Source organism: Phalacrocorax aristotelis, chromosome 14, assembly GCF_949628215.1.
Source record: "Phalacrocorax aristotelis chromosome 14, bGulAri2.1, whole genome shotgun sequence".
Classification (NCBI taxonomy): domain Eukaryota; kingdom Metazoa; phylum Chordata; class Aves; order Suliformes; family Phalacrocoracidae; genus Phalacrocorax; species Phalacrocorax aristotelis.
Window position 1 is genome coordinate 7620674 of NC_134289.1, and position 25676 is coordinate 7646349.

The 25676-nt window shown below is 41.6% G+C and overlaps 2 protein-coding genes and 1 long non-coding RNA gene across 5 annotated transcripts in view; 1 reads left to right on the plus strand and 2 right to left on the minus strand.

Moving 5' to 3' along the window:
• The window catches only part of CABCOCO1 (ciliary associated calcium binding coiled-coil 1), a 238680-nt gene that overhangs the window by 108096 nt on the left and 104908 nt on the right, over window positions 1-25676 (minus strand). The window lies entirely within an intron of this gene.
• Window positions 1-25676, minus strand: part of LOC142064525 (uncharacterized) — a 78630-nt gene that overhangs the window by 46785 nt on the left and 6169 nt on the right. The gene's annotated exons all lie outside the window — the stretch shown is intronic.
• TMEM26 (transmembrane protein 26) lies at window positions 6742-24408 on the plus strand. Its single transcript, XM_075109605.1, has 6 exons — window positions 6742-7270; window positions 10466-10544; window positions 16155-16268; window positions 16790-17010; window positions 18091-18167; window positions 20549-24408. The coding sequence occupies exons 1-6, from the start codon at window positions 7080-7082 to the stop codon at window positions 20962-20964; spliced, it is 1098 nt and encodes a 365-aa protein (XP_074965706.1). The 5' UTR covers window positions 6742-7079; the 3' UTR covers window positions 20965-24408.

Here is a 25676-nt window from a genome sequence, read left to right on the forward strand (position 1 = left end):
TGCTGAACTGCTTTGCCTGTATGCCTAGTGTCCCATCTGAGAAGGGAGCTGACCTTTTCACTAGCAATAGCTGCATCTGGAACCTCTGCCCAGCCACCTTTCCATTGTGCCCCAAACCCAAACAACATTTTTCCTGTGGGGTCATCACATGATTCTTAGACTAGAAAACAGGAAAGGCAGTGACTTACAAGACCATTCAAAGGATTCCTAGCCAAAATTGGAAAGTTTTCCTCTTTGCTAAGGATGAATGCTATAGTTTTTCAGTGTAACTTTAGCTATCCCACTTCACCATGGTTGAAATAGTGCCTGCAGAACAAGGTTGTTTCTATTCTTTGAAATATGCAGTGCTGCAGAACTCCTGAGTGTTCTCAGAACTAGAGCCCAGACTGGAGGAGGAATTACAAATCCTAATAAAATTCTTGAAACTGGGGTTTCTTTCCTCCTAGTTCTTTAAGAAAAAAAAATAGTCCTTCCAGAAGGCTTTTTCTGAAATATAAACCCAACAGAAATGATGTATAACTGTAGAGAGCTATAAACTGCTCATGTGCTTTCGCCCAGCTTTAAACAGAGGGGAAAACATACCCCTCTGTGCCATATTTTGGGGTTGCAGAAGCTTTGATGTCAGTGGAGATCCGCCAGCTCCCACCCTCTGACACTGTGGCCACGGGCCTAGTGCTCATTGCAGACCCATGCCCATTAATGACTGACAATGCCATGTAGTAACTGCTTTCACTTTCCTTTCTAACAGGCTGCACTCGCAATGCATTAAAATATGAACTGAAGTTTGTGCCAAGCTCACTCTTCTGAATCAGATCTACATCTTGGAAGGCAGTGACCCACAATAGGTGGTAGCTATCCAAAACAGCCAACCATTGACGGGCCCCCTTCTCCAAGAGAGGGGTATAGAGAAGGAGAAAAATGACTACAAGCACAAAAAGGGAAGCATGTAATTAAAATTATGTCCAGGTTACAGAGAGGAAAATGAGAAAAGGCTTCCAGTGGCCAGCAACTTTCTCTCTTCCTCCATACGGTGCAGTTTTGCACTTTGGATGATAAACTTGTACAAGTATTTTTTGAGACTGGATTCTGCAGCTGGTGGCATGGGTACAGGGTGGGATTTAGACCACGTCTTGTGGCTTTTATAAACTTAGTGGCAAATAGAAGGTGCTTGAAAATACTGTGGGATGGATTTTCAGATGCGGATTTCTTTTACATGCTTCCTTTCTCTGAACAGAGGCAGGATGGCTTGCTAAATTGGAGACTGAGGAAAGCATTTTAACAAAAAAAAATAGGAAGCAGGGGAAGCAGCAGAATCAGGCTTATAGGAAAGAAGAGACAGGATTTGTAATGTTCATAAAGCCAAAAGCTAGGAAATTAGGTGAAAGAAAACTATCAAGAGGTATATTCTTGTGATTACTGAAACTGAGACTGCAAAGTTCTTTAAGTGAATTATGATTTACTGGATAACAGACACAGAAAGGTTTCCCCACCACCACCTGTAAAACTGCATTGGTTTTTATCAAGTAGCTCCTGTTGAGCCCATCTAGTTGATGAACATTCTTATCAACTAGCAAATATAAATGACTTATGGGGATAATATTTCAATATATAATGACATTGCTATATCTCAGATTCTTTTAAGATCTGGGTTATTAAATATTAAATATCAAAGCTGTAAATTATTGTAGCAGCTTTATACAACTAAATTAAATTCAAACAAAACCTAATTTCCTTAATCATTGACTGTAATCCTCCAGGAACATATGGTATTAACTCAGCTACAAATGGCACAGAAATTGTATGACTTCAGTTAAGTTATTTTATATCAAATTCTAATTCAGGGTAGAGTCCTCAGTAAATCTCCTGCAGGGATTTTAATGCTTCTGCAGTCATATTGGCTCTTTACTGAAGAGCTAATCTTTTTATACTCTGTTTTTTCACTCCTTTATCCATTTCTTTCACACCCTTACTGAGCTATAGCTAGTACCTTCTATCACATATCATGTTTTGAAAGATTTGGCTTTCCCTTCTTACATTTGATCAGCAAGAGTCAGGCTTTCACTTATGACAGAATCAGATAGATATATTTTTTTTGTTTCACATGTAAAACTGAATCATTCCCATTCATTTCAACATGTATGTTAATTGCCACTTGTTGTGATCTGTCTATAAGGCTGTCATAATTATTCACAGTTTGCAATCAAGCATTCAGAAAACAGAACAATTTCTTCTTCTTCAAGAACCCTACTGGAAGTAAAATTAAGCAGATTTAATTTAAGCAGGAACCGTCCTCAGAGACTCAAGACAATGATCAGATAATAAAGAAATAGCCCTCAGAGGCCTAGGAGATAAGGCTTAGAGAAACCTCCAGAGATCATCTAGTCAGGCCTCTGCCCCACAGTGTGATCAACTAAAACTGCTGTCATTCCTGACAGATGTTTCCCTAATCTGTGCTTAAAAGCCTGTGACAATGGAGATTCGACATCTCTCAGTGCAATCTATTTCAGTGCTTCACTGTCCTTCCTAGTGAGATAGGTCTCCAGACATCTAATTGCAATCTTTCTGTTGTTTAAGCCTTTTACTTCCTTCCCTATGCTTTGGGACTAGGAAACAGACTATTCCTGGCCTCCCTGCAACAGCTTCCTGAACACTTAAGCACTTCCATCTCTCCTCAATTTTCTCTTCTCTAGACTGAATTACAGCACCCCCTTTTTCTTTCCTCAGCAGCCTTGTTCTTCTCTGGACACTCGATCCCATCAGTTCTCTCTTGGAAACTCATCACCTGAATTAGGGTGGTTTAGTTGAGATCTTTCCCAGCATCAAGGAAAGCAGAGGTAATAACTCAAATCTGGCATGTTGCAGGTCTGTTTATACATCCCAGGGTGCCTCCTTCACAGCAGAACAACATTGCTGCTGCACATTTGAATTTATGACCCCTTCTCATCCCCAGTCTTTTTCAGCTACTTGCTTAATACCCTGTAATTATTTCTTTATGAATATTGTAAATCAAATCTTCAAAGTCTCTTGAACTGAAGATGGCAAATCACCACCACCCCAAATTTCACTGCCAAAACATTCCAGTTTGTAAGCAAGCAATAGAAGTAAATTCTGAGACAATCTCCTTTGTTCAGAGTTCCTGCTTAAAAAGAAAAAAACCAACAACCTACAAACAAACCAAAAACCCAACCCAAAACAAAACCAAAAAATCCCCACCACAACACCACCAAACATTGCACACGGTCACCAAAAGCCCCAGAACTTCTGTACTGGGATTCCTCCTCACAGGTTTTCCAACCCCTGCACTCCTGTCCAAACTACACTGTTCCATGTGCCTGAACAGGGGTCTTTTGATTCTACAAGCACTGCAACCTAATAAGGACGTCACTTTTGCTATTTTAAAGTGAACCGTTTGTTTATGCAATTTATTAATTTCCTACTATAGAAACACTCTTGCACTTACCCACTGGATTCTCCTTCATCGACTAAGAGTAGGGCAGCACTTCAGCTAAGGCCTTCCCAAGTGGGGAAGAGCAGACACTTTGCAGGTTTCAGTTCTGTACGTGCTAACGTGACCATCCGTTTCACAACAGCATGGTACCGCTGACTCGCATTCAGCTTGTGATCCATTCTCCAACCCTAGTTTCTTCTTGGGAACTGGTGCAATTTCAAATTTCTCACGGTTCTGGAGTCTGTTTAGTGACATCAGCATAATGACTCAGCCTAAAAGCTGAAATTAGGCAAACGCATGTGCAAAGATTTGGTGGCACAGCTTTTTGAAGTGCCAATTTCGTACTCCTGCAGGTCACTAGTTCTGTAGGCACAGTAAGGTTTAACATTTCCCAGATGCATCAGACATGCTGCAATTGGCTATTGTATGGAAGAGGCACACAGTACGTCTTGCCAACGTGTCTTGGATGAAAATCCCACACACCATGACATGTTGACACCATCATGTCCAGGATTTGACAGAGAACGGCAGCTCATCTGGAAGCATCTAACCCTCAAAGGTTCCCAGACAGACAATTCTCAGCACCCACATGGACAGGTTTCCAGACAGAAAAAAGGAGAGGGTAGTATCATTAGCAGAGCACTCCATACAGACACGAGTCTTGCTTTGAGCTTGGATCCAACCAACACTACCAACCTACCACATGCATAAACTGCCCTGCTCTCACTCCAGGTCAGTTTCTTTAGAGACTAGAAAGTCTCTACTCTAGTAGGGTAGCCATTTTGGGTCAGAGCAAAGGTCTGCTTCCACTGTCTGCTTCCAGCAGTGGTCCTGACTCCACGCTCAGGGAAAGAGTACAAGAACAAGGTAAACACAAAGTTTCTCCCCAGCCTGTGATCAATGAGCCTGACAACTGTAAGTTGCACATTAGTAGAAACTATGAAAAGAACAGAATTAGTGGAACACCAGTACATCTAACATCATAAGTAAAAAACACACTAATTGTATAAGCTTTTGTGCAGGTGTCCGTGCTGTCCCATGCTACCAGGCACATCTGTACTCATGCTGGGACTCCAAAGAGTTCATCTGCTCCTCCTGCGCAGCCTTATCACCTCGAGGGTTTCTGCGTCACCTGATCATCCACTGACATAACAATTCCCTGGCAGACTTCCTGTTCATGATGCTTGAACAGATAACTAAAATGTCTGTTATTATGCTTTTTGCCAATTGTCCCTCACGCTCCTTCAGCCAGCCTTATCACGTTTATACATTTAACTTGCCAGAGTTTATAATCTTTTCAGTTTTCTTCATCCGGACACCACTTCAGCATTCTGAAGTATGCCTTCTTGCTCCTGCAATCTCATTTACCCTGCCAATGCTGGCTTCTTTTCACTCTTTCTCAAGTTTTTCTTGATACACAGTTATTTTCTCTGCACTTCCAACATGATTTACGGAAACAATATCCATACTCCCTACAAAGAGTTAAACCTGTCTTACTTTCAACAAACTTCCTGACAGGTCTCTATTTTTCCTTTCTGAAGCTGAGCAAAGCAACGGTAGAGAACTCTGGCTTGTCCTCTCCTGCGAGGATGCTGAGTCTAAGCACATTAAGATCCCCATTTCAGGGGAGCTCAGAACTGAAGTAATCCATACCTACCTACTTCCTCCCTCTACTCAGCCTGTTGTGTTGCCATCATGGTCCACTAGTCATCTAGGCAGAGTCAATGTTACATATTCTTCCTACTGAAGATTGGGACTTCCACCAGCGTGAAGTCTGGATTGAGATTACCTTGTAAAGCAGTTCAGCTCCAAAATGTCTTTAATATGCAGAACTACAAGCTATCAGCAAAGCTCACTACACCCTTCTTGAATACATGGTATTGTGGGAACGTCCCACTGATCATCATCTTTCCAAGTTTATGACATCTGCACTTTTAGGAACTCCATGAACAATTAGACATACCAGTTCCCCCATGTCATTTCTTAGACATCAGACACTCCCACAGAGGAGTATCTTGTCTAAACAATCTCTCAGTTCTCTCTGTTCCCCATTTCCTCTTCAACCAGGTTTGACCTTAACGCCAACGGAAGTGCTGTGAACCAGCAGCACTCAGGGCATGATATGGCAGGGTGGCTGTTGGCAGGGGATTATCAGTAGTAGGCCCTTAACTTGAATTAATTTTCCTCTGAGTGTGAGGAGCTTGATTTTGTTGCTTCAAAAAGGCACATTGAACAGTCCATTTATCTACTCAGGCATTTCCTGAGTGAGCGATCTATACCATGGAATGGCCTTTTGGTTCTCTTTTTTTCTGGGCAGGGTTATTTTCAAGCAGCCTTCTCCCCCATCTCCCCCCACCCCGAAGGATATCAGCTGGCCAGCAGCAGCTTCAGTGCTTCACAGAGAAAGAGGTTTTGTTTTGTAGTGAGGAAAACTTGGATCTTCACAATTGAGGATGAATATCTCCTTACAAAGGTCACAACTCTTTGAAGAATATCCCTTGTGCTTAAAGTAGAACAGTATATTTAAGATTAAATCAGCTAGGAAGTTAAGACCTTTGGAGCACCACAGTACGTTACATGGATTTGATTCTCTGTTTGTATTTTACAATGGTGTATCTCAATTTAAGTGCTTTGGCAGTAAATCAGTACAAAACTGGAGCAACACGGTAACAATTTTGGTCAAGAAGAAATTTCTGTTTGGTTCCCCAAGTGTAAATTCAAATAAAATTTATTATCACTTTGATGAGAAACATTAATTTTTAAACATACTCTGTACTTTATAAACTTCCTCCCACAGAAGATACTAAAGATCAGGCTAGAGGTAACTGACCTAACAGTGAAACTTCTGTGTATTTTTCTGTGCCTTTTCGGTAACATTAGTGTTAGCCCAGATTTCAGCCTGATATCTGGAGTTCCTGGGGCTGCTTCTTAGTCCTGAAGCAGGGTGAAGATTATACAATATAGTAGTTTGACTGGATTTCAGTACTGGTTACCTTTTCTAACTTCTATGGCACACAGGCATTCCAGTATTGAACTAACTACACAGTTTCTGCTTTCTGTATTGCAATGTTAAATAAGCAATTTTGAAAGCTCCCAAATATTAATTACACCTTTCAGGTGGAGGGGAGAGGAAAAAGAGTTTTGCAGTCTCAGTAATGCAGCGGAGCTTTTAGCAGGGAAGAGTCAAATTAATTCTTACATTTTACCTCTTTGCTAGAAATCTGAGATGAGAGCAGCAAGCGGGACTAGCAGAGAGATGGTAACTGTGAGTTAGAAACCTCCCTACCGTTTAGTCCTTGAGCAGATGATAGAGAGGGGACAGAAAGAAACCCTTTACGCCCCTGTCTTGGTGTGGTCAGAGCTGTGCTGAGCGCTACAAACCACTGTAGCCTGGAAGCGTGAGCTTTTTTTTTTTTTCTTCCCTTTAAAATGTTTTCAGGAAGTCTGGGGGAGGGGCAATGCTGTTTCTTTTTTGTTATAATGGGCCCCTTTGTGGGGATGGAAGAGGAGAAGAGATCTGTGTGCCTGTGGTGCGCACGCTTCCCAGTGATTCCCAGGGTAACTTCCCAGGGCTCCTAAAAAGCGCTGGGCCCCTGAGGTGTGGGCAAAAGGGGAGGGAGGCTGGCCCAGGATGGAGCTGATGGTGTTGCTCAATGCTCTGGTTACTCGCCTGCTCTTTGTGTTGCACTCTTTAATCGGGGTCTGGAGAGTGACTGCAGTGAAGAAAGAACCCAAGTACTGGCTGCTGGCACTGCTCAATCTTCTCCTGTGCCTGGAGACAGGGCTCACCCTCAAGTTTAAGCAAGGCAGAGGCTACAAATGGTGAGCATATCATGCCGGCTCTGGCGGAGCCCCTCTTGTTTCTTTGCATGTACTTTCCTGCAGATGCGAGGCTGCCTTCTGCAGCTGCTGCCCGAGAGCAGTGCTGCCCTGGCTTTGTCGCTGCCAGGCTTTTAGGGGATTGCATTTTCTCCCCAGCTGCACCTGGCGGGTGGCGGGATGGAAAACTGGTAAAGCCCTGCCTAGTCCATGGCCAAATCCAGAGGGCTTTCAGGAGGGGCAGTTTTGCAGCAGACTACTTCGGAGCTGCTCTGTAAAGTTCGGTGTGCATATACACACTAACAGCTGAAAAATGTGGTAAAAGTAGCTGCATGCAAAAGGTAGATGCTCTAGAGATGCCGAAGCAGTGGGCTGGGGAAGCAGGGGCACGAACTCCTTCAGTGTCGCTGGGCACTTCCTAAGCAGCAAAGTGTCAGGGGCAACACCTGTGAGGCACAGGCGTGCTGGCGGGCCCACACAGGCTATTCCATGCAGGTGCCCTGCATCTCTTACCTCCTCCTGCCATGCCCTGGTTTGCACCTCCTTCCCTGGAACTGGATTCCCTGTCCCCTGCTACTTGCAACAGTGCTAACACCACGCTAGTGCATGAACCAAAACTCAGTGACAAATGATGAGCAATACAGCAAGAGTGGCTTAAATATTTGTATTTGATATACGATTCCAGAGGGGAACTTTCATGCATGAGAGGCTGCCTGAGAAATAAACAGAAAACTTAGTCATAGCAGAGTTTGCCCAAGCACATGGGTCTTTACATGTATCTGAAGAATTACTGCAGTCATCTACAGCTCATCAGCACTCACTCAGCCAAAACAAATGTTCTGTAAAAAGGAAGGGGTCATGCAATTAATTGTCAGGATTTCACTAAGACCTTTTATTTTTAAAAACTTAAACTGCAGGCAGGCCTTGAGACAACTGCAGGACAAAAAAAAAGCCCAGAAGCATTTTAGTGATACTAAATTCCTATCCGTTGCAACCTCTGAAACTCATTATAACAGAAGCAGTGTTGTGTGAAAATTCACACAAGCGTTCCATGCTCTAAATTTGAATGTAATAAAAGCAGCTATGAAGTCTGGGACACGGGAAAATTTAACAACAGCAGAGCTCCAAGTGCAGTTATGAGGCAGAGACAGAGTGAGCAGATCTGATTCACTGGGGAGAAGAGGCAGCAGCACAGACTTCATGAAGGAACACTTGCTACGGCAGCTTTTGGACAATCCAAAGAAAAATTGATACGGAAAGCAGATGCCTTTAGATGAATACATGTGCTAGAAGACTGGGCTAAATTTGGCTAGAAGGAAATTTTGAAAAATGCATGTGGTCCAGCACTTTAAGCAACACAGTAAAGTGTATCTATAGGTGAGAACAGTAGACAAACAGCCAGCATTTATTGGAATCAGGATGACTTTCTCCTCTGGAGGAAAACAATCATGTTCAGAACAGGCAGCAGCATCATCTACATTTACAGAAACTAGTCCACAGACAAATCACTGATGCAGGCAATGTCAGTCAGTGCCACAGGACTCTCCTGCCTCCAAAAGCCTCATATTCCCTCCATTTGTTATTGACAGAAGACTGACTTAACTATACCAGTACAAAAAACTGAGTGGCACATGTGGAGAAAAAGTATTATTGTGGACCTGCCATGTAATATTTCCTCTAGATTGCTTCTTCTGAAAGAAAGGAGGGGTTAAAGCCCCTGAAGTCTCTTGGCGTGATCTGGTATCATTAGCTCAGCATTGCTAACCTGCCAGCTGGATGGATTTTTCATGTGCTCAAGTCCTACAGGAAATACCGTAAAATATGTTAGCTTTCCCATTCAAGTGAGAGGTGTGTTCTCTCCCAAAATAACAGGCTAAAACCTTAACTTTTTTTTAAAAAAGCAGACAACAAAAGACCCCACTGCCAAAATAAAAAACACACCCTCACCCCCCTATCCCCAACCTCCCCCCCAAAAAAAACCCGAAACCAGGGCTATCTTATTTAGAAGAAATTGACTGAAACATTTCATAGCAGCTCAGCAACCCATTTTCCTGAGCAGCAGAGGTTTTTTTTTCCTTTTTCTTTTCCTCAATACTCATGAAAAGTCATGATTACAAAAATAAAGGTACATTCAGGATAGGAACAAACAATAAATACAACATTTGACCAAAACGTTGCTGCAATTAAATACTTGGAAGCAATTTAAATTCATTGCAGAATGTGCCAATGACAGGACAGAAGGAATCAAGCAAGTGTCTTGAGTTTGACTTCACTGCCCTGTCTTGGGCCAGTACGCGTGGGATGCAAAGGCTGCTGTGCGTCTCAGCGGCATTGCGGTGATGCTCACTCCATACTATGGCAGAGCTAGATGGAACATTGGTGGGACCAGACCTCATTCCTACTCAAAAAGAATAGGATTTGCCAAAAAAACCTGCTGCAAACAAAACTGTCACATGTTTAATAAGAAAACATCCACAACCCTCACAAGAAACAGTTTGCAGAAGGAGTAATGAAGCGTCTCTAGTACTTCTGAATAAACTCAGCTCAAGAAGCTGAAGACAGTACAGCTTCACCACCATAAGTCATATAGAAGACTGACAGAGAAGAACTAGAGGCAGAAATCCTAAAGAATTATACAGCTGCTGGCACAAATGGGCAAACAAGGCCAAGACCCATTTTCATAAACCATTTTGGCCTGCACTGAAAGACCTCCTACTGAATAAAGCTTGGTTTAGCCCAGCTGATACTATTTCTACCTTTCCTGTGTCAGTGCACAGGATTCTGATCAACAGCCTTTATTCCCAGCATCATTCAGTGAAATGACTCAATGTATTAATTCACCCTTCATGAAATCAGAGACAGCGTGTTAGCTAGAGCCTGGGGTTTTTTATTATTTTAGAGTACAGAGTATGCTGTGATGGAAGTACAAGCAGCAAAGTGCCTTTGCTTAGTTCTTGAAAAGAGATTTTAAATAACTTCCATATATGATCTTAGATGGATATACAAGTAAACCTGTGATTTATAATACTGACAGCACAAGGAATTCAGCAAGAATAGCAACTCTGATTTGCAGTTATCCTATTTCTTAATATCCCATATGGTAGGAGGCATAAGATACTTTTGAATGCAGATAATGATAGGCTATATGGTATTTACCATGTGATATAATACTAAGCTATCTTTTCTTTTCCTTCACAGGTTTTCACCGGCAATATTTTTATATCTGATTTGCACAGTACCATCACTATGGCTACTAGAAATTCATCATGGAACTCAGGTATTATGAGGCAAGATGGACTAGTTTGAAATTGATCATTATTTGATGGGTTGGATTTGGACATACATGCAGAAGTCTGCCAGGTCTTGTTCCAATTTTCCCCCAATCCAGCTACAGCTATACTATGACTACAGTGCATTTTCTGAATACCAAATGAACCCCATTCCTAGCTAAAAATGAGAGCATTTGTTAGTATTTGGCTGGGGAACTGAGGACTAGAAGTTTGAAAAACAGCCTCTCACCCCCAGATTACCTGCTTGAATCTTGCTCGGGATGGTGAAGGAATTTCATTGCTTTAAAGGCCTTTGTAAAATAAAATGAGTTTCACAACACTTACAGGCAGATGTCACAACTCCAAGCAAGCCAAAACTGAGACAGGTATCTGCGAAAGGGGTCTTAAACTCAGATTACCTCATGTTTGCTGCAACCAAGGAGAATCCTTTCAGATTGCTACCACAGATAGCTGACAGTGATTTGTCTGTCAGTGTTTATATCCTGTCTTTGTTCATGCTGTATAGTAATCTGGGAGGGGGCTGTCTGGATTCCAATTCAGGACTAAAACACACAGTAAAACATTAAAGGCAAGTGTTCTTTTGGCAGATGGGGTCAGTTAAGGCCAGAATAGGGTCACTCAGCCCAACAGCCCACACCGAGTGAACCACCCTCCCCTTGCAGGCTGCTTTCAAGTCCCCATAGCACTTCCACATACTGGAAAGGGGATTTTGTCTGTCCCAGCATTTGCACATATGCAGTGCTTCACAGCCACAGCAGAAGAGGACCTGACAGGGACCAGAGCAAAAAGCAACAGAGGAAAATACATAAATTAGACTAAGAAGACATAGTGCCTCATTTTCTCATTTGAAACATTGTTAGAGCCCACAGAAGCATAATCAAATATTCAAAATTGTGTTTACACTGAAAATGCCTGAGGCTTTTTCTAAATACAGCAGCAGGAATTTATTGTCTTCTTGTTTTGCCAAATCTCCTTAAACAGTCACAGACAGGTAATGTGGATATTGAGAACATTTGTCATAGTTAAATCTGGTCCAAGAAACAGGCTAATTCTGTAGTCAAAGGCAGCAGTTTATTTCCCAAAATGATGTTAGAACATGGCATACTTTGTTCTTATTGATATACTGCTACTGTGAATTAAAGAGGGAGTATATCAAGTTAACAGCTTAGTTTATACCTGGAGAGATAGGATAGAGACTTCTGGAAACACACAATCTAATAATAGATTCAAAAACAATACCTCCAGAAGGGGAGCAGCCCTCCTAACAATTAATCTCAAACACAGCACCCAGACTAGTACTACTTCTCATACTAAAGTATTGCTGGGATTTTCCTTGTTAAAATACTAACAGAATGGGTAGTTATGCGGTTGCTAGATCTACACATTTGATGTATCCACCATGAAAACAGTTTGCGGTCTTTAAGGCAGGAGAATTTTGATCTCACGTTGAATTTCTAACAGGAAACATCAACTGCTTGTGTCAGTGCTGTTATTTAAGGCATGTGCTAATACGCAGTCTCTCCTGAAGACAGGCAATTCTGCCTCTCTGAGTACTGCAGAACTGGACATGAGTAATACCATTCATATATCAACAGTGAAATACTGACTGCATAGAAAGTACTGCTTTGCAGTAAAGTATTTGGGGATGAAATACATGTTTGGGAGAGACTATAAAGCAAATTGAACTGTATTGAGTCAAAAAAAATGCTGTCTGCAAAATACAGCAGCAAGAAAATTAAAACCATTTAGTGCATTAAAAACAGACATTCTCTCTTCATAATGTATAAGATCTCAGATAAACAAATACCTCCGTTATCTTTTCAAATGCCTGGTGCATCACTCTCACAGAAAGCGATAACTGACCACCTTTTGCAGGGCTTACCTGATTACCAGTGCTGTAGTCGATGTAGGCTTCCCAATCAGTAATAAGATAGGTACTTGGTAAACCTTGTAATTATTTTTAATCACCTTAACTTGAACATTTTAAGGAAATATTCTGAGGTGGGATTCTTTTACCAGCTAAAATTCTGGTATATCACTCTTCTGAAAGCAATCTTACATCTTTCACCATTTCTTCCCTCCCATACACAATTTGAAAAACAGCTTAAGCAATCTTTTCTCCCCGTTTTACATTTCAGCTTTCCTGTATGAGCAAAATGAAGCAGTCACAGTTGCTTTGAATTTCTGACATCACACGTGTTGCTATAGGGACAGCAACACTATTTCCAGCAAGAAAGGCTGGAATCACAGAGAGGAAGCAGGGTACCTGTTGCTTGGCAGAACGCCTGCTCCAGGGAAGGTCTAGCCTCTTCCACAACGTACTTGGGCTGCCGGTCTCCACACACATTAACAGGATTGAGGGTACTCTGCCCTGATATTCAAGTGTCTATTTTACCATCTCAGTGATGGACCCAGTGCGAAAAGGGTGTAGCTAACCTCATTTTTATTTGGGAGTAATGGATCGTGAATGACATGCAAATGGAAATTTGCTGCGTTAGTTCAGTGTTTCAGGAGTTGCCCACACACTGACAGTGAGCTCTCTGCAGGCCCCACTCTAGAACACCACCATGTCATGCAGCAGTTTCCATTTTGATTGGATGTTTTATAAATCAGCAGAATGAAAGCTTCATCTCAGAAGAAACGAAGGAAATAAGCCAAGCTAAAAAAGCATTTTTGTTTAGCTATGCACGCAGACTCAATACCTCGGAGTAACTGGGCTCTAGCATTAAAGAGGTAAACCATGTTTGTCAACTGCCAGGGAATCTCAGTATTCATTTTTCCTTGTCATATTCCCATTAAGTCACTGCACATACATAATTGGCTAGGCAAATATTCCTGGCACCAACAGTCCTATTTACATGTGTGTACATGATGAAAATAAAGGCTCTTCTCCAAAGTTTCAAGTGAATCACCACCACAATCACCACTTAATAAATTTTCAGAGAGAAACAAATGAAAACAAGACATGAACATACTTAAATTAAAAATCAGGGGTCCACTTAAATGGCTAGCTTTGCAGATGCAGTTTTCTGCTTCCTGCCTGCATGCAGCTGAGAAGAGATGTGGACCCAGCCCTGAAGAGTGCCATTCAGTCCGAGTTCGTGCAGCCTTGCGCTGAAATAGTAATCCCCCATTCAGCTGGGAGTAGATGCAAAAGTTACATGTAAGGAACCTATAAAAGACACTGATAAAGTGAATTAATTTACTTAAAGAAGTTTCTTTGCACCTTTGGGCCACTAGGAAAAAAAAAGAGCCCCTTTGCAAGCCATGTGGAATCCATGGTGTGCTTTCCTCCACCTCCCTCCAGCAGTGTGAGTTGCTGATTCCCACAGCTCCTCTGCCCTGTGTGCAGGTTAAGCAGACCAGCTGCTCTGGAGCCATGAGAGCTATCTGCTCCATACTGTTGGCATGGGGAGAGCCACGGCATCTGCTGAGAGGCACCTATACACCTTGCTACCTCCCATTTCACTCCTGCTCTTCAGCCACTTGATTTACTTGCTGGGAGTTCTCACAGGGTTTGGGAAGGGATTTCCACCACCCTTACACATACAGCAAATGCAGCAGGCTGTCCTACAGGGGTCCTGCCTCAAATTCAGCAAATTCTTCTGTGAGCAACAGGGCTTTAAAAACAAGCAAAAATTCCCTAACTCCAAAGTGAAGTTTAATGCAAGTTCTCACTTCATCTTACCCCTGCCAGACCAGGGAAGGGGGCAGAGGAATGGGCTCAAATGCAGATTTAATGACAAACTTGAGGCTGTCATGATGAATTAGCCTTCCTTCTCCAGCACAAGTTAGTAATCCCTTTGCTCTACCCAGGCTACTTGTTACTAGGTAGATACTCCTTCTGGATACCCCAGTTATGCAATGGTTTTAGGTCATGGTCTCCTCAGCCGACTGTGCCACACTGCCTGTGGGGGTTACTCAAAGGCTGGCTTTGACCTTGGGGGTTGGTCTCCATAGGCTTTAGACCTTTTCTACAATCAACAGGTGAAATGTCTTCTCCAGAGCACCAGTTAAATTTCACTTCTGAAACATCCTTTGACCAAGCCATTCTGTCTCTCTCCTTTGGTTGAAGGGCTAACCCAGGGAGATTAGCCCCACGAGGCTGAAGCCAGCAGAGTACCAGCCCCTCTGCTGCACTGTCTCCATGCCCAGAACTTCAGACTTCCCTCCTCCAAATGGAAATACCATGTTCTCCACACCCATGTATTAATCTTTCAGCACTGTCATACTCACTGTCTAAATAAGGCAAGCGTTCAGTTTAAGAGCCTTTACCACCAATTATAAAAGCAACAAGCACTGACTTTTTTTTTTTTCCAGATTTTTCAGACCACGGGAAGTTGCTCCATTTATCTACAACAAGGTCAGGCAAGAGGCAGCATTTACCCAGATACTGAGCAACATTATCAGACACCAAGTAAAGTATCAAAGTAGGATCTGAAATTTGCTGGAAAGTGACATTTGCTGGAAAACGTTGCCATTATATTGGCAGGCATTATGCTGAACACAGCTACTCAGTATGCACTAGAACGCATTCTGATTGTTGCAGAAAATTGCTCCCCATGAAATCAAATGGTGGGGGGGCCCAGTGGAGAGATGCAAATCATCTGGTGTTCTCTGGCACAAATAGGACAGGATAAAAGTCTTAAGTAACAGCATGGTTTGATTTTCTAGTTATCCCTTTTTATTACAATGGAGAGAGATGTTAAGGGATTGTTATGAAAAATAGATTTTAGAACCATACCCCAGCTGCTCCAGGGCCAGCCTTGGGGGTGAAGGTAGAAGGGCAGGGCAGTGCTGCAGACCTCAGACAGGACACAGCCCCACCACTGGTTTACTGCAGTTGAAGTAACAGTATATTTTAGCAACATTCGATTTCCCAGAGCACTGGGTACTTGGAGAAAGGTAAAAAATACCTATTTTTCTACTCTGCAGGGGTAGGCAACAATACAGGCCCATTTTTCTTAATTATTCCTGATTCTCACCTCTCACATTATGAATTTCCTTGCAGGATGAGGCACAGCTGAGGGGAGTGTGGGGTGTCAGGCAGAGAATACAACCCAAACATCCTACCCCAACTACGCATTTGGGCCTCGAGGGAAGTCATACGTAAGAATGAAACAATGGCATTTTTAGAGAACTTTTTCTGGATAGTAGAGATGAGAAGAAGATATTTTGAGAAAAAGTTTGAATATAGAGACTGACTAATTTTTACTCCATTTTACTGTTTTAGACTGTGTAGGAAACCCGGTAGCCTGTTCAGGAGAGCTGCAGGGAGATCGCATTCAAAAAGCGTTGTCTTAACAGCACAAAGGTGTCACCCGCTCCATCAGCCTTTGAATTTACATCCTTTTCTACAGTACAATCCTACACTTTCTCAGGGACCTACCAACACATCACTCCCCTCCTCATGAGAGGAATTCCTCCCTGCTGAACAAGAGGGGAGTTTCATTCAGAGTGAGCGCATGCCTTTGTGAACATCAACTGACTTTCACAAATGAACCCTCTGCAGTTCAGCAGAACAGAACTCTCAGCCACAGAGCACATCTGCTCCTGTGCAGATGTTTACGCACGTGTGATGTTTTTGTTCACAACAGTACTGCGGTAATGAGCCCGGAGCAGTTCAGGTGAATGTCAGCAATCAAGACTTCAATCAATCCAGAGACAGCAGTCACGGAAGTGAGGGAACAGATCACCACATCATTCAGACGGTGGGACACCTTTTCCTTTTCCTAGTAGAGAACTTATGATAGTAGAGCAATTAGAGAGGACTGTTGTATCTATTTGGGCAAGCTCCTCACACAGCGATTAAAACTAAACTAAAAAAAGAAAAAAAGAAAAAATAGTTTCAGAAAACCATATTCTGAAAGTGGCCTACAGCGTGCCGCATACTAACTGTTATTAGGAAGTCTCTGTGTGAGGAGGACACACTCCTACCATTGTCCTCCAAATTTAGAATTTAGAAAGTGTCCAGGTGATGGTTCTGCAAAGGACAATGGTCAGCTAATAAGTGAGAACAGGAGGAGTACACAGAGAAGAACTTGCTAGTCATTAGCCAAAGTTTATGTTAATGTGCCTTTTTCCAGTTATGCCTGCCACATAGAAATTATTTGCTCTAATACAGTGTGACTGAGAACAAAAGCAGGCTCAAGGATAAGAAGAGTCTCTGAAGGTACCTATGATGTCAGTGTCCTGAAGTTCCAGTATGTTATCATGATTGTCTTTTCAACAGGCTAAAGTCTTTGTGAATCAGCTCTCCACAATCTGTGAGACTGTCTGGACACTGGCCCTCCACCAGACTTTCCTATTGCTACTGGTAGTTGGGAGATGGCTCCTTCCCATTGGAGTTGAAATCACTCGGGATCAATTGTCTCAGCTGCTTCTCATGTTTGTGGGAACAGCAGCAGATATACTTGAATTTGCTAGTGAAACCTTGGACATCAAAGATGTTCGGTAAGGATTATTTGCTCACCTAAATAATTTACATAGTGCAAACTATTTGTTTTCTTTGAAGGTTTGTTTGTACTATCTGCGGTGTTCAGGCTAGGGGAACTGAATTTCCCACAGATAACAGGAGGCTACGTTCAAGGGCTCTGTTTTCCTACTCTCACCTTTCCCTCTGTAAAAAGACCTATGAGCTTTGTTAGGGATTACTCATCTGTTGCCAGGAGGGAAGCATGTTGCATCCATCACAATAAAAGGGTACAAAGAGTCAAACAGCTAGCATAACTGCCATGCAGTGTCAGTTCTTACAGCTACAGGAGACGAAACACCGGGTACACCTTAAGCCTCTTTCAGGTTAATTGTTTTAGACTAGCAAGGGAGAAACTAGGGGTTTAGTGATTCATTATCCAAGTTGCATCTTTGGTTATCTCATACATACTTTCTTCATGATAGAATGGCAAAGTGTTCAAAGATAAGAAGAAAGGGAATGGCACAGTTGGGTGTGAATTTTCAACATTGTGAACTCTGCTTGAGAAAGTAAGCCCAACTCCCCCTCACAGCACTGAGAGGTGAGCTGTGAACATCCATCATAAAGAAAAAGAATCATGGAAGAGGTTCATCCTCTTTTACAGACATACTATTTTTATGTTTGGTTTGTTGTTTGGTTTTTTTTTTTTTGTTTTTGTTTTTTTTGTTTTTTAATATGAAAGGAAAGGTTTTGGAGCAGTAAGAAAGGTCCCTCTGACTTGGCAGAGAAGCTTCAGGCTTGCAAGGAATGTGTAATCACTACAGGGTAAAGAGATCTCCTCTCTGAGCCACAAAGTCTACTTCCATATGCTTATCATTATAATGTTAGCGTCAGATATTTAGTGTAATTACACTGCTGGAACATGTGGCCTGAACAGCAAAAGTTCTATACCAAAAGCTGCCTCTGTTTTCCTTAGTCTTAAATCTCAAGAGCATGCAGTAATCAATCACTGCTTCACTCAACCACCCTTTAAATTACATTCCAAATACTACAGGAAACATTTTTGTTATCACATAAGGAAACTGCATCTTCACTGTTATCACTTTTTTCCCCTCCCATAGGAATAATTATGTTCTCATAAATGCAATTCTTGCTGTATGGACCTGGAGTATGTTACAGTTTCCACTTGATCTTGCAGGTTAGTACTTGCACACAGACAAGAAAAAAGAGAACAAATGCTTTAAGTTTTTGTTGGCATGTCTTGTGGCTGTGCACACGCTACAGGCTACACCAAGGACTTTGGGTGGAAAGCAGTTCATATGGCAATGAGGGTTTTTGAAGAAAGCCAGCTGTGGTTTCTTTTGGGGAAACACGTGTTTCTGGCTAACCTCTGATCTCCCTGATAAGGCTCTCTACTTCCAGAAAAGAAAACAAAATTGCAATGTTGTATTGGAGCATCTGCTCCAGTTGCCTATTTCTGCCTTACACTTCACTACGTGAGCTCTCAAGTTAGATCTGATGTTGGATGATATTAAGACCCCAATCTGCATAGGTTACCAGACCCTGTGGAGAGATAGGCTACTGTTAACCACAGTGGACAGCACAGCCAAGAGCATGGAAGCAGTTATCACAGGAGGAATTACCTATTCAGAGGGGACATAAAGGACCGTATAACATTGGGACTGTGCACCCTTGTCTCAAACTAAAAGGTCAAACGTTCAGCCAGCTCAGGCTAGTGTTTGTCCCTAGGCAGAAAGGGCTTCTCTATGTCCGAGAAGAATAATGAGAAAGCCACCTCAATCATCATCTGTTCCATCCATTTTGGCCTCCAATCACTGCAAGTTTGCAACTCAACTATACTAGTCCAAAGATATGTTATCCTCCCTAGTATCTTACATAAAATTGATGATTAGGTTAACACACTGATTAAGATAATACATGAATAAAACAATGAAAGATTATTCCAGGAGCTTTTCATGAGCTTTTTCTTTATGGACAGCACTAGGGTTTGTTTTCAACACTGAAGGTATGAAAACATTTCAGGATTTCAGCTCACCTCCTGAAAAACTGATGCCACTGCACTTCAGATTTCTCACAGCTAAAATTCATGTTTCTGATAAAATATATTCTGCTAAAGATGCACACTCAGGTTAAAACACACACAGAGGAAAAAAAAAAAAAAACACCAAAAAAAACCCCAAAACATACCAAACAAACAAAAACCCCAAACCACCCAACACACACCACCACCCCGCAAATAAATGAAACACTTTGTTTAAGCACTGTTTCAATTTAGGTGTAGTAACCTGTTATACTGTGCATTTTTCTCTGGCTATTGCTTTTCTGTTTATTTAATTAGATTTACCAGTTAAAGGTTAAGTTATTGAACACACACTGCCTTGAAATTTACTATGGGTGCAGTTTATTTTAGGTAGTTCTATACAGTTGCACAGACAATGTACTTTTTATTCAAGCATTAGTTCATTTACTCACACATCAAATGTGACGTAAAATAGAAATTTATAGGCACTTATTGGAGTACAGCAATACAGTTAGGACTAATAAACAGCAATGGAACAAACACATATTAAAAAATTAGCTGCTGCTGAAAATTTGCCTAATGGATTCCTCAAATTTCTACGTACTACAACTCATTTTCCACTCAAGTCTCATCTTTTTTTTTTTTCCCCCCTAGCATTGACTCAAACAATAGAAATATTTTGGTAAGCTGAAATGTTTGGCAGTTTGTTACTGCATCACAAGTAGCTATGCTTTTTAAACTAATGGAATCCCACTGCCTGAGAGACAGGTTAGTTAAGCTCCAGGCAGTTCCATAAGAGGCAGCCACATTTACCACACACAAACCCTTCTGATGATCCTCTCTAGACACCATGCCACAAAGAGCATTCTAGCCCACCACCACTTTTATAGCCAAGGGGAACACGTCCGTGCAAGTTCCAACAGTTGCATGCAATTTCATACCCAGAAGGCTAAGAATGAGTAACCATGGCTCAAGCCTGCCTTACATGGCAAGCAGCGACAACAGTTTCTTCCGATCCTTGATGCTCAATATTACCTTGCACTGACGGGACATGAAAAAGGCAATGGCTAGCTGGTGACACGTTTAAAAGCAAGGTCTTAGGCAGCCTGGAACAAACTGAATTGCTACTGCTTAGGCTCTTCCCATTCAGCATGGTCCATGCTTTTTTTTTTTCTTAAAGATACATATTAGTCTAGCATGTTGATTTAATAAAAAAGCGTCTGGGGAAGTTGTTGCAGAAAGATTAGGTGATCTACTTCTGCTTCCTGTTTTAAAAATGTATAAATACTGATAGCTTTGTGGGATAGAGAAGGGGAAGTGGTTTTTGGTCCTGTTCAGTAGACCACATAAGTGCTTGCTTCATGTGAGCTTAGTGTGTTTTGCTGAAACAGATCCCAGAAATGGGATGTGCTTTATGTTGGGTTGTTCACAGTTAAATGCATTTATAATCCAGGGTACCCTGGATTGTAACTGCCCTTTAGGCCAATCCTGGCTCAATTTTAGAGACTTGTTTTAACATAACTGTGTTTTATTTCCAGTACAGCATATTGGCTGCAAACCAACTGCATCGACTAGGCGGATCCCCAGCCTGCTGCTGTGCAGGTACAGCGCGGAACTGTGGAATATTGGGGTCAGCCTTTTTATACAGGATGGTCCCTTCTTCATTGTGCGCTCAATCCTGATGGGCCACTTCAGAATATTCAATCAGATGCTGGTATTTTTTACAGCTAAGAATATTTTAGTTGTGACTTTACAATTGTATCGTTTGGCAGTGATAACGTTAGACTTTCGTGCTACCATTCTGCAGAAGAGCAGGAAAGGAGAAGTCAGCTGTTGCCCATGCGAGCCTTACGAAGCTAGCACTCATGCTACCGCTGACCAAGATAACAAGATGAAAGAGTTTGTTGCTTTTCCTCTGAAAGAGGGATCCCAAGCTCTATCAGAAGATCAGTGAGCACAGTTACTGCCTTGAAAGAGGTTGCAATACCCACAGCTTTTTCAGGAGGGCTTAGCCTATTTCTATGACCAAACACACCTTCACTGAGTGCCCAAGTCATCTCTTCCACCAAGAGACCAATAATTTCTTCTAAACTGTAGGAGAAATTTCTGAAGCAAATTCATAGAAATGGGACATTTTTGTATCCATTTGTATGCCGGGTTTTGACTAGTTCCCTATTATATTATCCACAGGGATTTTGTAGCCATAGTTTGTAGTAGGAAGAAAGGTTTGGCACACTAACAAAGTTGGTGGCACTGTGCTAACGTATGTACTTGCATGTATTCAAATCGAAAAACAAGCCTATCCATTATGGGAAGTATGGAAGCATTTAGCTTTACTATAGCCCAACCGTCGAAGCCAGGCTATAACCAGAGCGTGATGAACAGTATGTTCGTCGTGTGTGGGAGCACCATCAGCAGTGACAACTGTGCAGACAAGCAAGTGAAGGGGCATGACAGTTTTCTACTGTTACTGTGGCATTGAAATATTGTTCATTCAAGAACTTTAAGAAAACCTTGTCCAATTGTTACCTCATCCTTGGCTGCATTCAGTTAAAAACTATGCAACACCATGAAACATGACAAACAAAACTGTCCCTTAAGACCTGCATGGTCTGAATAACCTAAACATTACAAATTTAAAAAATTAGATGAAAAGCAGCCCCACAAGTCTGCATTTGTCACAGGCATTTTTTTTACAGAGGCGCTTGCCTTTCTGTTTCTATGAGTTAGAACACAAAAAACCCCCAAACAACCCCAACCACCCCAAAACATTTGTAAAGACTTCTTCCCCCCCCACTGGTTTTACCATGTTTCCAATTGAAATGAGTTTTGAAAATGAAGACATTTGATATGATTTTTAAGAGTGGTCTGACTCAGACACACAATCTAACTGGAAAGAAAACAGCACTGCTCAAGTGTGTCAAGACACTCTAGACAAAAGGATTCAGGCTTGAGCTTCACATTTTATAAAGCACCACAAGGTTCCCTGAAATAACTTCAGAGATAGTCTGATCTGTTGAATGTCAAGATCCATTTTTAGAAAATAGCTAATAATTATTCATTTACTACTTTGACATTTGGAGTGAACAACATAGGCCTGATAAATTTATCCCAAGAACGCACTTTATATCAGTGTAGTGCCATTGACTTTGCTGGGCTTAGCTTATAGAAGCTGAAAGTAAGGTAAGTGATTTTTAAAAATCTGCCTAAAAATCATGTTCTCACAGAAAATGGCAGGTACTTTTACAAATTTTTGCATCCATTCTAAGAGAGTGCAGAAAAGCATATTTTAAAAAACCTAGCAAATATAAAGTGACCTAATTAAGGTAACGTCCCTTATTAAAAATTCCCAATTAAACCTTATTTTCTAAAGCCTTCACTATCTAACAACAGAGTCCAGTCTGGGGAATGAATAAAAATTTTTCTACCACCACCACAACAGTCATACGCTTATTTATGCATAGCCTGATAAGCAATGACATGTTTATTCTTTGAAAGATTAACCTATCTAAAAATCCCAACCCCAAACATTGAACCTGTGTTTATATTTGTGAGCTATTACTCTTCTCTGCAGAATCAGGTCCTTCCATTACGAAAGAAGAAAATGCACAGGCATAAAGGAGGAAGGAAGTCTTATATACTTCATAGACCTTTCTAACATTTATACTTTAGTGATAATGTGCAACACCTCCTGCTCTTCTTATTTTGGGCCTTCTTCCAGAAAAAATTTTTTAAAAGCCAATCATTATTCACCACGGCATTGTGAGGCAGACATATGGAGAGTGGAGTGCAGCTTCATTTGGGATTTTAATTCAAGCCTAGAAGTAAAAGAGCTAGAGTGCTGCTGCTGACCAGCTGTGCTGTCTAAAACCTTTCACACTAGGGTGGATTTAGAATCAGTTGGAAGAACTGCAACACATCTCTTCCTTGTTGGTGCAAGCCAGGACTACTCACATTCATTTTGAGTTTACTACTCGTGATATAGTAATTATCCTGTTAAAAGGATCCTTGCTAATTAATTTGGAATGTACTGAGCTTGCTAGAACATCATTCTAAATTCATCAGCACAAAAATTGCAGGACATACTTTTTTTATACTTGCCGTCTATTTAAAGGGCTTAGTTCAGCAACAAACTGCCTACGAGGCTCAGCCTGCAGCAAACGCAGGATCCCCTGGGGTCAGCAATACAGAGACTAGTTACGGCAGGAATATTTTACAGAGAACTATATTTCCTGGTCTTCAGGCTGTTCCATTTTAAATAGCAGTAAAGATTCTAATCAGATTTACTGTGCGAAGAACTAACCCCAATGTTAGGTTTTTACTACTAGATCCTCCCTCATGCTTATGATAGAATAGATTGGGACTTACCTTTTCCTCCCCACTATTGGGGGCGACAACAAGCAGATTGCTTAAAAACAAAAGAAAAACCAAACAGACAAAGCAAGCACATAAACGGTGGGTAGTGTACCTCCCCACCTGTGTACAGAGGGGAATCGCATGTACCAGGTACCAGCAGAAACAACACGCAGTTCCCTCTACTTCATTGAGAAGCCCAGGAATGGCAATTAAGAAGTCTAGTAGCTTGTGTGTTTGGTCACAGTGGCAAGCCTGCTTCACCTCCCTCTTGCAAATTTTTTATTATTATTATTTTTGAGAGGGAGGACTACAGCACCGGTTTTCCAGCAGGCTGTTTGAGTCAGCTGAATCAGTGGCTGGGTGTGGGGAGCCATTGTGTAATCCTGCAGCCTTCCAGAGCTTTGCACTAGGCAAGTGGTAGAATGCGTTTTCTTCAAGATCTGCCACAGCATCTGTGGCGTATCCAAAGAACAACTGGTGTCACGCTTGCTATTCGGGAAAAGCTGCAATAAACTTTCAGATGGAAAAACCTCAAACCTTCAAAATGAAAGGATTTCAGAACATTTATCTTAACCATTATTTACTCAAGTCAGGAGAGTTGCATCACTAAATCTCTTCTGCAAATAGATATCTAGCCATTTACTGTTATTTATTCTGGTTGTTCCTGCCTTGTCCTTTTAGATTATTCCATATTAAACCTCACTGAAATGTTTTACCACCACTTGTATTTTCCTGAGCTAAAATGTATTCCTCCTTTCCTTTGGACATTGGCTCAAATAAGATCATAGCCCTAAGCAAAAAAAAAAAAAACAACCAAAAACAAACCAAAAAAACCAACAAACCACCAAACCCCACACACCAAACATACAAATAAAACCACCACCATGATTTTATTTCATTTCTGTTGGTATTCATACTGTACTATGTTCTCTGGAACCATGTGGAAGTGGAAGAAAATGTGCAATTACTTTTAAAAAATTCCAACTGTATTTTGCAAATAAAAGGCAGTTACCTCAGGCATAGCTGCCAATTTATTATGTGAGAGCTGACTGTTATATGTTCCCATTAATTACATCCTCCACATGCTGCTTTTCCTTTCCACCCTTCGTAAGTTAATTACTTTGGCCAGATTCTGACTGCAGCCATTGCTTTGAAAACACACAGCAACTGCAGTAAACTCCACTCTTTATTCTGAACCTTTGCCTCCAAATATTCAAGTCACAGCATAATCCCAGAGAGGATGTGTTTAATATCTGCATACAGGATGCATTTTACCGATGCACACAAATACATATATGCATTTAGATACCCATACACACCTGGCAATGCCTAATGCATACAGCTTTTATTTCTGTTATGTGGGATTGCTGATGAAAACACTCTGCAGATGTCTGTAAAACACTTACAGAAATACCTGAACATTACAAATATCTTAAAGCTTATGCTTAGTATTTAAAGCCCTATGATACTCTCTGACCAATATACTGATTTAAAAAAAGTTTTGTAAGTTCCCTGGAATATATTCTTTCCATGCAGGTTTCCCCAGTTGAAGGAGACCTGCCCAATCATTATTTCCCCCTCAAAGATAAGGTTTTTGAAAAGAGCATTAGAACAGGGCACTAGCATCTAAAGCTGCACAAGGCTGTTTCACTGCTTCTGTATCAAGAGAAAACAGGCAAGCCTTGAAGTCACCAGGTTTATGAGTCCTTGGCCCTCTGGTCTGCTGGTTCAAACTTCCATCCTTTGCCATGCAGCAAGGTATGAGGAAGGAAGCCTTCCTGTGAGAGGAAGGAAAACAGATTATTCCTAACATGTAATAGTGTGGCAGCAAGGAGGGCTTATGATGGCAGAAGTAGCAGAGCTGTTTGCCCAAGATAGGTTATTGTACTAGCCGGGAAATGCAGTGATACAGAACCCTAATGGAATAGGTACTAGTGAATGAGAAAAACACGAGCTGTGTCCTAAAAACCTTCCCTGGCCCTTCAGAGCCAGCATGGGAAGAGTTCTCATCAGCCAGCTGCACTCCAATGATTTCCAGCAAGCTGGTAATACAGGAATTCCAGTGGTCCCAAGTCTGTCTTGCAGGTGACCCTAAAAAGCTCTACACAAACTTTTCCTATTTTGGGTCCCATCTTTTCCCTTTAGATTGGGTTAAAGCAGTGGCAGAAAAAGTGATGTGACAATATAAAAAACAATTTATCCACCTAAACTCTTATCCTCTACATACAGCTGTTCTTTCCCCATCTACCTTTCCGGCTGCTTTCTGGGCCCACTGTTGAGATCCCAGCACGCATACAAAAGACACTAAAC